At 46.9% G+C, this 16,712-nt stretch overlaps 1 protein-coding gene across 2 annotated transcripts in view; it reads left to right on the top strand.

Annotated features, from left to right (window-relative positions):
* fam13c (family with sequence similarity 13 member C) overlaps nucleotides 1-16,712 on the top strand; it is a 98,387-nt gene that overhangs the window by 52,614 nt on the left and 29,061 nt on the right. The window contains exons 1-3 of one of the 2 annotated variants that reach the window (XM_033034340.1): nucleotides 5,500-6,005; nucleotides 6,878-6,940; nucleotides 14,681-14,891. In XM_033034340.1, the coding sequence (XP_032890231.1) occupies nucleotides 5,690-6,005; nucleotides 6,878-6,940; nucleotides 14,681-14,891 (590 nt within the window). In that variant the 5' untranslated portion in view covers nucleotides 5,500-5,689. Of the gene's footprint in view, nucleotides 1-5,499; nucleotides 6,006-6,877; nucleotides 6,941-14,680; nucleotides 14,892-16,712 lie in introns of those variants that run through there. The other variant, XM_033034341.1, reaches the window with a different exon arrangement.

A 16,712-nucleotide genomic window follows, 5' to 3' on the forward strand; every position in this document is an offset into this window, starting at 1 on the left:
CTCGGAGAAAACCCATGCAGGTCACGGGGAGAACGTACAAAACTCCATATAGACAGCACCCGTAGTCAGGATGAAACCCGGGTCTCTGGCGCTGTAAGGCAGCAACTCTGCAGCTGCGCCACCATGCCTTTGGAGAGGAACAAGTCCAGAGCTATAAATTTGACGACCTTTCAGGCTCTTGGACGATGTTTCCTTCTTTGAAATATCCTAAAGAAAGAAAAGATGCAACTGCTGGAGCTGCTGTCTCACAGTGCCAGAGACCCAGGTTCGAGACTGACCTCGGGTGCTGCCTGTGTTAGCACGGTGGGCCAAAGGGGCTGTTTCTATCCTGTATCTCTCTACGAAACCAAACTGATTCAATATTGCCGTATAAAAGCAGCATCTGTGATGACATAGAATTCCTGCACACCATGCTCAGATCATGAACCTGCACACACAAGATAGTTCACTAAGTCACAGCGGCCACAGTAAAGAAATAAGGCAAGGATTATTTTAATTCCCTTTTTACCAAATGTGAAAACTATAGAAAGATGGTCACTTGGGAAAAGTTGCAGTGAATGCCAGACGATTACTGTTGATAATTTCATATAAAGATAAATCCAGAGGGAACTATCAATTCAATGGGAAATCCATAGAAATCTTTATTTGAACAGAATGGCTGAATTCCAGGACTCTCATCTATAAAAGGCACATTTTCCCAAAACATTGGAATGGTTCCCATCACTACTCCAGAATTCTCTGCCACAGAAGGCAGTGGAGGCCAATTCACTGGATGTTTTCAAGAGAGAGTTAGATATAGCTCTTAGGGCTAACGGAATCGAGGGATATGGGGAAAAGGCAGGAACAGGGTACTGATTTTGGATGATCAATCATGATCATATTGAATGGTCGAGTTGGCTCAAAGGGCTGAATGGCCTACTCCTGCAACTATTCTCTATGTTTCTACTCCACTTATCCATGTTAGCAGTGTTACACTTTTACACTGATCACTTGACGTTACTGTAAGCATTGCTACCAAGTGGAGTGGCTTAAGTCTGTATTTGGGGCCATTGTTTGCAGGTAGCTTAAGGTGGGAAGTAGGCATGCAGGTGCAGCAGGCAGTGAAGAAAGCGAATGGCATGTTGGCCTTCATAACAAGAGGAGTTGAGTACAGGAGCAAAGAGGTCCTTCTGCAGTTGTACAGGGCCCTAGTGATACCACACCTGGAGTATTGTGTGCAGTTTTGGTCCCCTAATTTGAGGAAGGACATTCTTGCTATTGAGGCAGGAACAGGGTACTGATTGGGGATGATCAGCCATGATCTCATTGAATGGCAGTGCTGGCTCGAAGGGCCGAATGGCCTACTCCTGCACCTATTGTCTATTGTCTTTCCACAGGTAACTTAAATAGCATTAAACAGTTATATTTACAAAACTTGGGACTTGAAAATGGCGCCAAATTGGTTATTATATATCGTCTCAGTGTAATGCCTCTATACACTTGTGCTGTAACTAAGATACCTATCTAATATAGAAACATAGAAACATAGAAAATAGGTGCAGGAGTAGGCCATTCGGCCCTTCGAGCTTGCACCGCCATTCAATATGAGCATGGCTGATCATCCAACTCAGTATCCTGTACCTGCCTTCTCTCCATACCCCCTGATCCCTTTAGCCACAAGGGCCACATCTAACTCCCTCTTAAATATAGCCAATGAACTGGCCTCAACTACCTTCTGTGGGAGAGAGTTCCACAGATTCACCACTCTCTGTGTGAAAAAAGTTTTCCTCATCTCGGTCCTAAAAGATTTCCCCTTTATCCTTAAACTGTGACCCCTTGTTCTGGACTTCCCCAACATCGGGAACAATCTTCCTGCATCTAGCCTGTCCAACCCCTTAAGAATTTTGTACGTTTCTATAAGATCCCCCCTCAATCTTCTAAATTCTAGCGAGTACTAACCGAGTCTATCCAGTCTTTCTTCATATGAAAGTCCTGACATCCCAGGAATCAGTCTGGTGCACCTTCTCTGTACTCCCTCTATGGCAAGAATGTCTTTCCTCAGATTAGGAGACCAAAACTGTACGCAATACTCCAGGTGTGGTCTCACCAAGACCCTGTATAACTGCAGTAGAACCTCCCTGCTCCTATACTCAAATCCTTTTGCTATGAATGCTAACATACCATTCGCCTTCTTCACTGCCTGCTGCACCTGCATGCCTACTTTTAATGACTGGTGTACCACGACACCCAGGTCTCGTTGCATCTCCCCCTTTCCTAATCGGCCACCATTCAGATAATAATCTACTTTCCTGTTTTTGCCACCAAAGTGGATAACCTCACATTTATCCACATTATACTGCATCTGCCATGCATTTGCCCACTCACCCAGCCTATCCAAGTCACCTTGCAGCCTCCTAGCATCCTCCTCACAGCTAACACTGCCCCCCAGCTTCGTGTCATCCGCAAACTTGGAGATGTTGCATTCAATTCCCTCGTCCAAATCATTAATATATATCGTAAATAGCTGGGGTCCCAGAACTGAGCCTTGTGGTACCCCACTAGTCACTGCCTGCCATTGTGAAAAGGACCCGTTTACTCCTACTCTTTGCTTCCTGTCTGCCAGCCAGTTCTCTATCCACATCAATACTGAACCCCCAATACCGTATGCTTTAAGTTTGTATACTAATCTCTTATGTGGGACCTTGTCGAAAGCCTTCTGAAAGTCCAGATATAACACATCCACTGGTTCTCCCTTATCCACTCTACTAGTTACATCCTCGAAAAATTCTATAAGATTCGTCAGACATGATTTACCCTTCATAAATCCATGCTGACTTTGTCCAATGATTTCACCACTTTCCAAATGTGCTGCTATCCCATCTTTAATAACTGATTCTAGCAGTTTCCCCACTACCGACGTTAGACTAACTGGTCTGTAATTCCCAGTTTTCTCTCTCCCTCCCTTTTTAAAAAGTGGTGTTACATTAGCTACCCTCCAATCCTCAGGAACTACTCCAGAATCTAAAGAGTTTTGAAAAATTATCACTAATGCATCCACTATTTCTGGGGCTACTTCCTTAAGTACTCTAGGACGCAGCCTATCTGGCCCTGGGGATTTATCGGCCTTTAATCCATTCAATTTACCTAACACCACTTCCCGGCTAACCTGGATTTCGCTCAGTTCCTCCATCTCATTTGACCCCCGGTCCCCTGCTATTTCCGGCAGATTATTTATGTCTTCCTTAGTGAAGACAGAACCAAAGTAGTTATTCAATTGGTCTGCCATGTCCTTGTACCCCATGATCAATTCACCCGTTTCTGACTGCAAGGGACCTACATTTGTTTTAACTAATCTTTTTCTCTTCACATATCTATAAAAGCTTTTGCAGTCAGTCAGTAATATATATCTAAGTGCTTATGTATAGTGATACTCGTACTGAACTGTATACAAAAGTGAATTTCTGTACAAAGGTACATGTGACAAAGTACCATACTTAAACCAATTTTCTTAAACATTGATTTAAAAACACAAAATATTTGAATTCATTCTTTGAACCTTCAGGCCAACAGCACTTGGTGGGTATTTTCTGCTTTGAATCATATTAAAGAGGCCACACAAGGAAGGGAGAAAGTTAATGGAATATTCTGATTGAATTGTGTGAAGGGAAATGGGAGGCGGTGCATGTGGGGTATAAACAGTGGTGTGCATGAATGGTCTGTGTGTGTGTTGGTCATTCAATGTGGAGGGTAAAAGCTCGGATATTTTATCACTAATTTAAATCAATGCATCAGATCCTGAGGGCATTGGGATGAAAGCAAACTAGCTAGAGAGCTGAGAGTGAAATGGACCTTGTGTCCTGGCAGGCCAGTGATAGCAGAAGGATTTTGTGCTTGACAGTGCTAACATGAGGACAGGTATTTGTGCTATGGACTCTCAGTCTCGCCATGCCCTTAAAGTGGATCTCAATAGTGGACAACTCAATACTAGGGTACTGTGGCGCAGCGGTAGAGTTGCTGCCCTACCGCGCCAGAGACCCGGGTTCGATCCTGACTACGGACGCTGTCTGTGTGGAGTTTGTACGTTCTCCCTGCGTGGGTTTTCTTTGGAATCTCTGTATTTCCTCCCACACTCCAGAGGTGTACAGGTTTACAGGATCATTGGCTTGGTATAATTGTAAATTGTCCCTAGTGTGTGTAGGATAATGTTCGTGTGCGGGGATTGCGCGGATCCAATGTGCCAAAGGGCCTGGTTCCGTGTTGTATCTCTAAACTAAACAACGATTAGGTGCAATTTACAGTAAACAGATAACTTACTTGACATACAGGTTCTGCGGTTAATTGGCTTTGGTAAAATTGAAAAATTGTCCCTAGTGTGTGCAGGATAATGGTAGTGTGTGGCGATTACTGGTTGGCGTGGACTCGGTGGGCCAAATGGCCTCTTTCTGTGCTTATCTCTAAATTAATCATCAAACTGCATTTGATGTCCTAGCAAAGATATCAAAAGGAAAATAGAACAAATAGAAAGATATGCAAAGCCAGATATCTTTCGTTAATTTGTTCGTGTGTATCTTTTCATATCTCTCGTTTCCCTCTCCCCTGTCAGTCTGAAGAAGGGTCTCAACGCGAAAGGTCACCTATTCCCTTTCTCCAGAGATGCTGCCCCACCCGCTGAGTTTCTCGAACATTTTGTGTCTAACTTCGATGTGAACCAGCATGTACCGCAGATCCTTCCTTCCTTCCTTCCTTCCTACACACGCTTTGAGTTGAGTCTGGTTGCAGACTGGGATGGATTGGGTTGCTGCTGCTGGCGTGGGCGCCGGGATGAAGACGTGCTGTAGTACACATAAACCGACACGCGTTGTGCAGGTTCCCCCCCACCTTTCCCCCTCCCCACCCCGACTGAAAACAGCCGTGCACGACGCTGTGAACAGCTTAACACACTGTCCTGCACTGGTCGCTCGCCTGTATTCGAGCAAAACGCTTTAAAATAAAACAGCTGTCTGAGCTGTTTGCACAAGGACGTACAGAATGCAGGGCGGGCTTTAGGAGCTGTCGTGTAGGTAGCTCCATTTACAATACTGCATCGAAATGGGTGGAACATTTGAAAAATCTCCTCAGTCTGAAAAAGGGTCTCGACCCGAAACATCACCCGTTCCTTCTCTCCAGAGATGCTGCCTGAGTTACTCCAGCATTTTGTGTCTATCTTCGGTTTAAACCAGCATCTGCAGTTCCTTCCTACACACACACACACACAATCTCCAGCTAATGGCAGCTGACGCGGGTAGATCTGAGCCCACAGAGCCGAAACAACGGTCAATAATTTATTTTTTTGCCCACTATCAATTTCCTGCAAAGACGTACTCTCCGGGAAGATAATCCTTTGTCTGATTCATTTTTTTTTCGCAGAGGCAGCAACTGCACCTGATCTGTGTGTGTGTGTGTGTGTGTGTGTGGTTTTGTGAATGAGCTGCGCTGGGAGGGGCGTATTGTCACCAGAGATGATGTCAGAAGCTAACATGAAACTACAGCGCCCAGGATAGGGTTTGATTTCCAAGCGCGGCTTTGTTAGATTGGTTGGCGGACAAATCACGGGCTGCTGACGGAATAGATGTTCCCACTGGACTCCGGTCACGATTCAGCCCTGATGCAAAGATGTGCTTCAACTGCGGAACCCAGAGCAACACGTTAACCCATTAGTCATCCTGGTTAGATGGCTTTAAGAGCGACCCGGCGCCGCTGGCCATCACCACACAAGTGTTGTTGCAGGATCTCGCCGCGGACTCCCCTCGCTCCGGGGCCAGCAAGGCGGCAGCAACAGCAACAGCAACAGCAGCTGAGGGCAGGCTCGCCGGCGTTGCATGGCATCACCATGTTCTGCTTTTGTCTGCAGAACTCCCTGATGAAGCTGCAAGCTCTCGACGTCGATCTGTGCTCGGCTTTTACGCCCAGTCCGGAGGAAAATCCCGCGACACAGTGTAGCAAGGAGCTGCCTCGGAACGGGCCACCGGACGAAGGCAGCAGCGGTGGTAAGATATTCCACATCTCTCCGACCCACTCTCACTGCCCCCCGGTTACATTTCGTTCCCGTTTGCTTTCTTCTTACCTGCTCCTAGCTAACAATGGTAATAATAAAGCCAACCAGATAATAATAATAATAATAATAATTCTACATTTTCCTTGAGCTGCTCCCCCTTTGATGTATCGTTCTCACATCTTACTCTTCCTTGTCTCTGTATCTCCCTCTCCCCTGACTCTCTGTCTGAAGAAAGGGCTCGACCCGAAGCGTCACCCATTGCTTCTCTCCAGAGATGCTGCCTGTCCACGCTGAGTTACTCCAGCATTTTGTGTCTTCAATCTTGTACATTTCCTTGATCACCGTCCGCTTTGATATTTCCTTTTTCACACCTTGCATGCTCTTTGCACCCTTCCATGTCTCTCCTCTCTCCCCTCACCCTCAGTCTGAAGAAGGGTCTCGGCCCGAAATGTCGCCTGTTTATTGATTCTCTCCAGAGATGCTGCATTTGTGTTTCTGTCTGTGATATGTTTTATTCTTGTATCTGGAACGGTGTGCAATAATTCGGAAACTATGGCACATACATACTGTGTAACAGATCTTAAGTCCTCTGGAAGAAAAACTGGGCAGGTAGATGGGCAGGAAGGGCTTAGAGGGATATGGACAAAGCTCGGGAAGGTAGGACTAGTATAGATGGGGCAAGTTGGGCCGAAGGGCCTGTTTCCGTGCTGTATGACTATGACGCTCCAGGGGCTTTCATTCGTGTCCCTTTTACGTTCAATTCGTTTTACCATTAATAAAAGTGCAATTTAAATTCCCCTCGTTATTATAAGCAAGGTTTGCTGCATTCTCCTTTATTTTTGTACATTGTCTTTGTTTTGTCAGAACACAGCATCATAGCCCCTATCATTGATTTCAAATTAATGCATCAGCAAAGAGATGGTGATGGTGAGTACATTTTCACACTTTCAATTAAAAAGGCACTTTTTCTGAGATCTGCCCTTTAAACCAGCCGTGACATTCCCTTCGAAGATAGACACAAAATGCTGGAGTAACTCAGGCATCATCTCTGGAGAGAAGGAATGGATGACGTTTTAGGTTGAGACCAGTCTGAAGAAGGGTCTGGACCCGAAGCGTCACCCATCCCTTCTCTCCAGAGACGCTGCCTGTCCCGTTCGAGTTACTCCAGCTTTTTGTGTCTATCTTCGGTTTAAATCAGCATCTGTAGTTCCTTCCTACTCTTGATAGTCCCTTCCACAGTGGGAAGTGCGTGCGAGGAAATAACCATGTTTATTCCCGCAACAGTCAGTATCCAAGGCTAGAGGGTGGTTTGCTTGTTCACTGACAACACCCGCGGCAAATTGTCATTTCTGATTAATATCGACCTACATTCTTGATCGAGTTAGTGATATATTTGCATTGGATGAAAATTGCTGTTTTTATCCCATTTGGGAAGGTTTGTAAGCTCGGCTGGGATATGGTCATGGCTTCTGTCAATGGGTCTTACAGAACTGTTGCAAGGGGGGGGGGGGGGCATAGACAGGGTGAATGGACGTAGTCTTTGACCCAGGGCATGGGAATCCAGAGCAAGAGTGAGAGTAGTGTAGAAACAAGGAACTGCAGATGCTGGTCTATGGGGGGAAAAAGACACAAAGTGATGGAGTTACTCAGCGGAGATAGACACCAATGCTGGTGAAACTCGGTCTAGAGGAGAGGAATAGGTGACTTTTCGGGTCCAGACCCTTCTTCAGTCAAGGGGAGAGGGAAAGGAAGGTACAGAACAAAGCAGAGCCTGCACTGATGACTGGAAAGGTGAGCCCACAAAGGTCCACTGTTTCCTGGAGACAAGGTGAGAATGAAGGGTTACAATCAGTCGCAAGCCGACTAGGGTGGGGGAGGGATAGAGAGCGAGGGGATGCAAGGGTTACTTGAAGTTAGAGAAATCAATTATTCATGCTGCTGGGGATAAGCTGCCCAAGTGAAATATGAGGTGCTGTTCCTCCAATTTGCATGTGAATAACCGGTGTGAATGCCTGAGTAATTCAGCGGGTCAGGCAGCATCCCTGAGACAAGTTGAGAGTGGGAAAGATCTAATAGGAACCTGAGGGGCAACCTTTTCACAAAGAAGATGATGGGTAAATGGAATGAGCTGCCAGAGGAACTAGTTGAGGTTGGTACAATGACAGCATTTAAAAGTCAGTTGAGGTACATGGATAGAGAAGGTTGTGAGAGAGACGGGCCAAACACAGGCAAATAGGACCAGCTTGAATGGGGGGGGGGGTCTTGGTCGGCATGAAGGAGTTGGGCCGAAGGGCCTGTTTCTCTGCTGCGTGACTCAATGACAAATTACACCACTGTCTTCTCTTTGGCCGTCCCTTGTGGTTAAGCCTGACCTAGTGGAAACTCTAGGTCGGAGGCTGCTGAACCAATGTGGGACCCTGCGACCAAACCTCGCTGGGGCAGGCCGTTGTTAATGTGGCAGGATGGATGGATGGGCAGCTTGGGAGGTGGTGCATGTCATCTGAGATTTACACCATTCTTAATGCCATCCCATTTTCCTGTTTTGTGCCGTCCAGGGCCAGGGACTCCCACAAATTGGTGGGCATGTTAGACGTTTCCAGGTGGCTTAGAGAACACCCTCGAACTGTTTCCTTTGGCCAGCTGGTAATCTCGTGCCACGATGGAGCTCGGAGTTACAGTCATGTTTGAGGGATCTGTGTCAGTGTCTGCCTAGGGGCGCCGACTGAGTTCCATTTGACCCTTGTTACTGGAATGTTGAACTGTGAGAGAGGCGGCTTGTTTGTTAAGTCAATGGATTTGGAAGACTTTGTGGAGAGGTGCCTGCTGCTGATAGTCCATGTCTCAGAACTGTAGAGAAGTGGAGGTTTGTTTCAAAATACCTAGTCAGAGAGTCGTACAGTGTGGAAACAGGCCCTTCGGCCCAACTTGCCCAACTTGCAAATCTGTGCGTCCTTGGAGTGTGGGAGGAAACTGGAGCTCATGGAGAAAATCCACTAGGTCGCAGAGAGGCCAAACAAACTCCGCGCAGACAGCACCCATAGTCAGGATCGAGCCCGGGTCTCTGGCGCTGTAAGTCAGCAACACTACTGCCGCGCCACTGTGCCGCCATTGATCAAATGTAAATTGGACAAGGAATGCACAAAAATCACACTTGACCTGACTAAACACGTAAGGATTTGTGTAAAGAGAAACTAGTTTGTTGATAGCAGAGCACCTTGGAAGCTGGGGCGTCAAAGAAGAATGAACTTATTGCAGACTCCCACTTGTAAATTGAGAGTGTGCATTTAGTTAGTTTATTTTAGAGATGCAGTGTGGATACAGGCCCTTCGGCCCACTGAGCCCACGCCGACCACCGATATCCGACACAATTTTACTGGAGCACCTGGGAAAACCCATAGAGGTCACGGGGAGAACTACAAACTCCATGACAGACAAACACTTGCAGTCAGCATCGAACCCGGGTCTCTGGCGCTGTAAGGCAGCAACTCTACCGCTGTGCCACCGTGCCAGTGATGGCTGGATTCATGTCGCATTTATGCGGCTATTAGGTTCTTTGCGACTCGGGTCTGAGTGGTGCGAACTATCGTTTCAAGAGTACTGGGAATTTATATTTAACCTGGCACAAAAGAAGAAAGCGTTTTCACTGGAGTACTCCATGATTGTAGAGTGCTTTGTATATTTGAAAGAGCAAAGGAGGATTTTTTTTTAAAATCAGATGCAGCGAGCACTTTACTGAAAGGGAAGCCACTGGCTTTTAAGGTCCAGACAATGCCTGTCATTGTCAGAGGGTTTGAAGTGGATATTTGAGGAGAAGGTTCTATACAAGACCCCATTTAAACCTGAAACTGTTGGCGGTGAAACATATCATTCATGAATCAAAGGTACACAAAATTGCTGGAGGAACTCAGCGGGTGCAGCAGCATCTATGGAGCGAAGGAAATAGGCGACGTTTCGGGCCGAAACCCTTCATGAATCAGATAGGTTGCCAGGCTTAAATTAGCCGAGCCCATTCAGAAAGAAAATAATCATTAAATGCTACAAATGCTACAATATCCTACGACTGTTTGAAATTCCGAGGACTAACAGAAGGTGGGAGCCGGAGTCTATCTGGGGTCATGGTGTCACAGTTGGCACGGTGGCGCAGCGGTAGGGTTGCTTGCAGCGCTGGAGATCTGCATTTGATCCTGACTACGGGTACTATCTGTACAGAGTTTGCACGTTCTCCCCGTGACTGCGTGGGTTTTCTCCGAGATCTGCGGTTTCCTCCCACACTCCAAAGACGTACAGGTTTGTAGGTTAATTGGCTTGCCATAAGTGTAAATTAACCATATAACAATTACAGCACGGAAACAGGCCATCTCGGCCCTACAAGTCCGTGCCGAACACTTATTTTCCCCTAGTCCCATCTACCTGCACTCAGACCATAACCCTCCATTCCTTTCCCATCCATATACCTATCGGGACGACAGATGGCACAATGGGCTAAGTGTTCGGCTGGCGACCGGAAGGTAGCCGGTTCGAATCCCGCTTGGAGTGCATACTGTCGTTGTGTCCTTGGGCAAGACACTTCACCCACCTTTGCCTGTGTGTGAATGTGTGTGAGTGATTGGTGGTGGTCGGAGGGGCCGTAGGCGCAGATTAGCAGCCACGCTTCCGTCAGTCTGCCACAGGGCAGCTGTGGCTACAGAAGTAGCTCACCACCACCGAGTGTGACTGAGGAATGTATGAATAATGCGATGTAAAGCGCCGTGAGTATTCTAGAAAGGCGCTATATAAATCCCATCCATTATTATTATTATTATTATTATTATTATCCAATTCATTTTTAAATGATAAAATTGAACCTGCCTCCACCACTTCCACTGGAAGCTCATTCCACACAGCTACCACTCTCTGAGTAAAGAAGTTCCCCCTCATGTTACCCCTAAACTTCTGTCCCTTAATTCTCAAATCATGTCCTCTTGTTTGAATCTTCTCAATTGTCCTGAGTGTGTGTAGGATAGTGTTAATCTACGGGGATTGTTGGTCGGCACGGACACGGTGGGCCGAAGGGCCTGTTTCCGCGCTGTATCTCTAAACTAAACTATCCTGGAGGAGAATCAGCACAAGGAATCCAGCATCTAGTGGGAGTGGGGAAGGCAAAGACTTTGGGATGGGGGACTACCATCCTCAATATGACTCGGGAAGGATGTGGTCACCACTAATTCAGCATGTGTCAGGTTTCCATTTACAGGTGCAGGTTTAACACAAAACACAAAATGATGGAGTAACTCAGCAGTTCAGGAAGCAGCTGTGGAAGGAATGGATAGGTGACGCTTCGGAACGGGACCCTTCTCCAGTCTGAAGAAGGGTCCCAACCCAAATTGTCGTCTGCCCATTCCTTCCGCAGATGCTGCCTGACCCGTCGAGTTACTCCAGCACTTTGTCTTTGACACAGAAGTCTAGCATATGCAGTTCATTGTGTCAGCATGTTGGCTGCAAAAATTCTATTAAAAACAAATAGTAATTTTATTTGATTGGATTCCATTTTAAATTTAAAGCTTTATCTCGTATTGTGTCTTGTTTTGGACAGGTTTTCTGATCGTGCATAATATCTGCCAATATTGATGGGTAAATAAGTGAGGCCACGCTTGTGTGTAAGAGAGTAGGGTTGAGATCGATCATAATGTACACTCTGCCCTTGAATCCTATTTGAGATTGAGTTTCTCTCTGATCCCCAGTGTATTACAGTTCATTATGTATTGGATGGAGCTGTTGTAACCTGCTGCCTGCTTCATGCATGCCCGAATGCTAAATTTAGCTCAAACCAATAATCTCACTCCAGGAAGTATCTCCAAATCAGCATGTGCGTTTTCTGAGTTTAAAGACATTTTGGACCCATTCCATCCTCTCCATCTGTACTGCAGAACATTCGTAACTTCATGAACAGAACCTATCTACATTTCCAAATTCGGGTGATGTTTTTTATTTTTGGTGTTTCTTCCTGGAGAACCTATTCCATGCACCTACAGCTCATAAATTCATAAATCACAGAACCAGAAATAGGCCATTCGGCCCATCAAGTGTACTCCGCCATTCAATCATGGTTGATCTAGCTTTCCCTCTCAGCACCACTCTCCTGTCTTCTCCCCATAACCCCTGGCACCCCTGACTGTGGGTGCTGTCTGTACAGAGTTTGTACATTCTCCCCGTGACCTGCGTGGGTTTTCCCCGAGATCTTCGGTTTCCTCCCACACCCCAAAGACATACAGGTTTGTAGGTTAATTGGCTTGGTATTAACGTATACAAATGTAAAATTGCCCCTCGTGTGTGTGTAGGGTAGTGTTAATGTGCGGGGATCGCTGGGCGGAGTGGACTCAGTGGGACGAAGGGTCTCTTTCTGCACTGTATCTCTAAACTAAACTAAACAAAACCCGTACTAATCAAGAACCTAGCAATCTCCACCTTAAAAATATCCATTGACTTGGCCTCCACAGTCTTCTGTGGCAATGATTGCCACCAACTGGTGATGTGATGCAAATTTCCTTACAGTAACTGGCTTTGCGTTCTTGTGCATGCAGTTCATTAACTGTAGGTTGCTTACTCCCTCCTGATATGTGTTTGACCCCACAATCTGCTAGATTATCCTTTAGCATTTACTATAACTGGCTGTTATCAGGCAACTGAATCATCCTACCACAACCAGAGAGCAGTGTTGAACTACGGTACACAAAAATGCTGGAGAAACTCAGCGGGTGCAGCAGCATCTATGGAGCGAAGGAAATAGGCGACGTTTCGAGCCGAAACCCTTCAATAGGCGATGTTTCGAGCCGAAACCCTTCAGTGCAGTGCAGTGTTGAACTACTATCTACCTCATTGGTGACCCTCGGACTATCCTTGATCGGACTTTGCTGACTTTACCTTGCACTAAACATTGTTCCCTTATCCATGAATCTACATTGTAAATGGCTCAATTGTAATCATGTATTATCTTTCTGCTGACTGGATAGCACGCAACAAAAGCTTTTTTCACTGTACCTCGGTACACATGATAATAAACTAAACTGAACGTAATTACAATAGAACTCCATCGTGGAGCATTGCCCATATCTTTGGGACACAAACGTGTAAGTGCAGGAATGGAACTCTCTCAAGGATCCACAGGGGGAGAAAGACAAAATGAAGGAAAAGCCTGGGTCAAAGCCTGACGCTGGGCAGTTGTTTTCATCGGAGACAGATTTCCTCTTGCTTTCTTGACCAGACAATGAATCTGTATCCAAGATCCCAAGGATGGTTGTGGTGCAGTATTCCAGGGTGGGTGAGACCCGGGTGTTCAGGAGGCAGGATCTAAAGTGGGAAGTCGCTGCCTTGAGAAGGACACCCAAGGATAGTCTGAAGAAGGGTCTCGACCCATTGGGCCCCATATCTGAGGAAGGATGTGCTGGCTCAGGAGAGGGTGCAGAGGAGGTTTACAGGAATGATCCCAGGAAAGAGTGGATTAGCACATGATGAGTGATTGACAGCACTGGGCCTCTACTCGCTGGAGTTTAGAAGGGTGATGGGGGGGGGGGGACCTCGTTGAAACTTACAGAATAATGAAAGGCATAGATAGAGTGGATGTGGGAAGGATGTTTCCACTGGTGGGAGAGCCTAGGACCAGAGGTCATAGCCTCAGAATTAAAGGGCGCTCTTTTAGAAAGGAGGTGAGGAGGAACTTCTTTAGTCAGAGTGCAGTTAATCTGTGGAACTCATTGCCACAGAGGACTGTGGAGGCCGCCTGTGGCAATTTCTAAGGCAGAGATAAACATTTTTTTAATTAGATCGGGTGTCGAGGGTTATGGGTGAAGGCAGGAAAATGGGATTAGGTGGCAGAGATCAGCCATGATTGAATGGCGCAGTAGACTCGATGGGCCGAATGGGGTTTCGTCCCGAAACGTTGCCTATTTCCTTCGCTCCATAGATGCTGCCTCACCCGCTGAGTTTCTCCAGCACTTTTGTCTACCTTCTACTCCTAGAACTTGTGAAAACGTCACCTATCCATGCTCTCCAGAGATGCTGCCTGACCTGCTGAGTTACTCCAGCAGTTTGTGTCATTTGGTGTATTAACCTGCGTCTGCAGTTCTTTGTTTCAACAAGGATACCCCGAGACCCTGGATAGAGTGGTCCGTGAACGAGTTATTTATTGTTGTGACACAAGAGAATGACGATGCTCTCTGCCAGCTTTCTCCCATCTACCCCATCCGTTTGAAGGTTCTCCGCCCAAAACGACGTCCGTCCATTTCCCTCCACAGATGCTGCCTGATCGAGCAGTTTGTTTTGTTTTTCATCATAGTCATTCATACATCCTGGGATCAGTTGTCAAGGGGGGGTGACTGCCGTGAGGGAGGGGGAAGAATAATGGACAATGGAGGACCCTGTGTGGGGGAACTGCTGTGGGGGAGGGGGTTGGAGTGGGTGGGTGGGGGGAGGGTAGAACAAAGGAGAAGCCGGCGTGCTTTGTCAGTCGGTGGCCTTAGGAGGTCCCAATGCATTTAGCATGAACATGATTCTGACTATGCAAGCATAATGCTGCTCTTGTTCCCCCCCCCTCTCCCCCGTACAGGATGATTATTGATCTGATAACGTGATGCAACCACACCAGGGCGTGCATTGAACCAAACCTCATGATGTCTGTTTTGAATGTTGCAGAACCGATTCCGGCCTTTGAGAGCTGGCAGAGCGAGCTGGAGAACGGAAGAGAAGCCCATCGATCGCCGGGGGCTGGCAGGCTGCTGCACCACGTTGCTGAAGGGGACAATCCGCTTATATCACCACGATGCTCAAGTTTCAGCAAGAGCCAAAGATTTGTACTGGACACAGAGGCTGCTCCATCCCCGCCGAGTGCTCAACTCTTCATCATGTGAGGGCGGGAGAGGCTTCCTCCTTTTATTTATGCATTATATATATATATATATATCGCGGTTTAGTTTAGAGATACAGCGCGGAAACAGGCCCTTCGGCCCATCGTGTCTGCGCCAACTAGCGACCCCAGTACGTTAACATTATCACACACACACACACACTAGTATTTTTTGCATTTATACTAATGCCAATTAACCTGCAAACCTGTATGGCTTTGGAGCGTGGGAGGAAACCGAACATCCCGGAGAAAACCCGCGCAGGTCACGGGAAAAACGTACAACCTCCATGCAGACAAGCACCCGTAGCCAGGATCGAACCCGGGTCTCTGGCGCCGTAAGACAGCAGCTCTACCGCTGCGCCACCGCATGTCTTTGCAATGTAGTAATAATTTAAACTGTTTTACCCTGTGCAAAGTTTGTGGGTTCACCGTGTCACCGCGTGGGTTTCCTTGTGTGCTCCTCCTCTGTACTCCATCAGCATTGCCTCTCCTCCTCTGCTGTTGATGAGACCCTTGCGATGCTTTCACTGCCTCTAGCCTTGAACTGATTCGTCAAATACTTGACTGGCGTTCAGTTCCACCAGTCTCCTCTCAGCCATCAATGAAACAATGGAAAGTGCTGTTGACAGTGTTATCACTGGCAGTACTTGCTCACCAGTACCCGTCTCACTGGTCCTTGGATTGAGTTTTGCCAGGAAGCAATCAATCCGCGTAAATACTCCTTTCATAAGGTTATAAGTAATAGGAGCAGAATTAGGCCATGCCTTCTCCGCCATTCAATCATGGCTGATCTATCTCTCCCTCCGAACCCCATTCTCCTGCCTTCTCCCCATAGCCCCTGACACCCGCACTAATCAAGAATCTATCGATCTATCTCCGCTTTAAAAATATCCACTGAATTGGCCTCCACAGCCTTCTGTAAGTAGTGCAGTGGTGTACTCCTTTAAGTAGCGTAGCTATCTAATTAGCAGAATGGGATGATAACAGTGTATTAAGTCGGGCAGTGAAAAAGCATTTCCCGAAAGGGTTAAATATATAGTGGTCTTTAGTTTCATTATTATCATCTGGTTTTTCAAAAGTTCTTGAGCAATTGAGGATTCCGCCTTACCTCTTAGACAGTTGGGGACATGTTGAATGTCTGCAAATGGAGATCGTGTGATCGCATTTCTAACCCAATTATTATAAAATGGAATTATGCAGTTGGAAAGAGAGCAGATGAACTCATCCAGGTAGACGATCTCCAATAACTGTCAGGCAGCCCGCAGCGCAGGCACCAAATTGTCCATGAAATTGAGTCAGATCACTGACATGCCGTCAGAATCGACATCAAAGTAATTGCACAGTGTTGCCTGTGAGCAGTAATGTTGTATTCAAGAGAAATCTTCTGTAACGCGGGACGCTTAACTCATAGATTGCCCTCGTAATGTAAAAACCCCCCTCCACATCTTTCAGAGACCCTGCAGGCCATACCTGCTGTGAATTGTGGACGCAGCCCAGACCATCACACAAACCAACCTCCCTTCTATTGACTCCCATATATACCTCAGGCTGCCTCGGCAAGGCCAGCAGCCTTGGAATCACGGACGAGTCGCACCACGCCCGCTCCCTCTTCTCCCCTCTCCCCTCTCCCATCGGGCAAAAGGTATAGAAGTGTGAAAACGCTCACCTCCAGATTCAGGGACAGTTTCTTCCCAGCTGTGATCAGGCAACTGAATCATCCAGCCACAACCAGAGGGCAGTGCAGAACTACTATCTACCTCTTTGGTGACCCTCGGACTATCCTTGATCGGACTTTGCTGGCTTTACCTTGCACTAAACTTT

Source organism: Amblyraja radiata, chromosome 15, assembly GCF_010909765.2.
Source record: "Amblyraja radiata isolate CabotCenter1 chromosome 15, sAmbRad1.1.pri, whole genome shotgun sequence".
In the NCBI taxonomy this organism is placed as follows: domain Eukaryota; kingdom Metazoa; phylum Chordata; class Chondrichthyes; order Rajiformes; family Rajidae; genus Amblyraja; species Amblyraja radiata.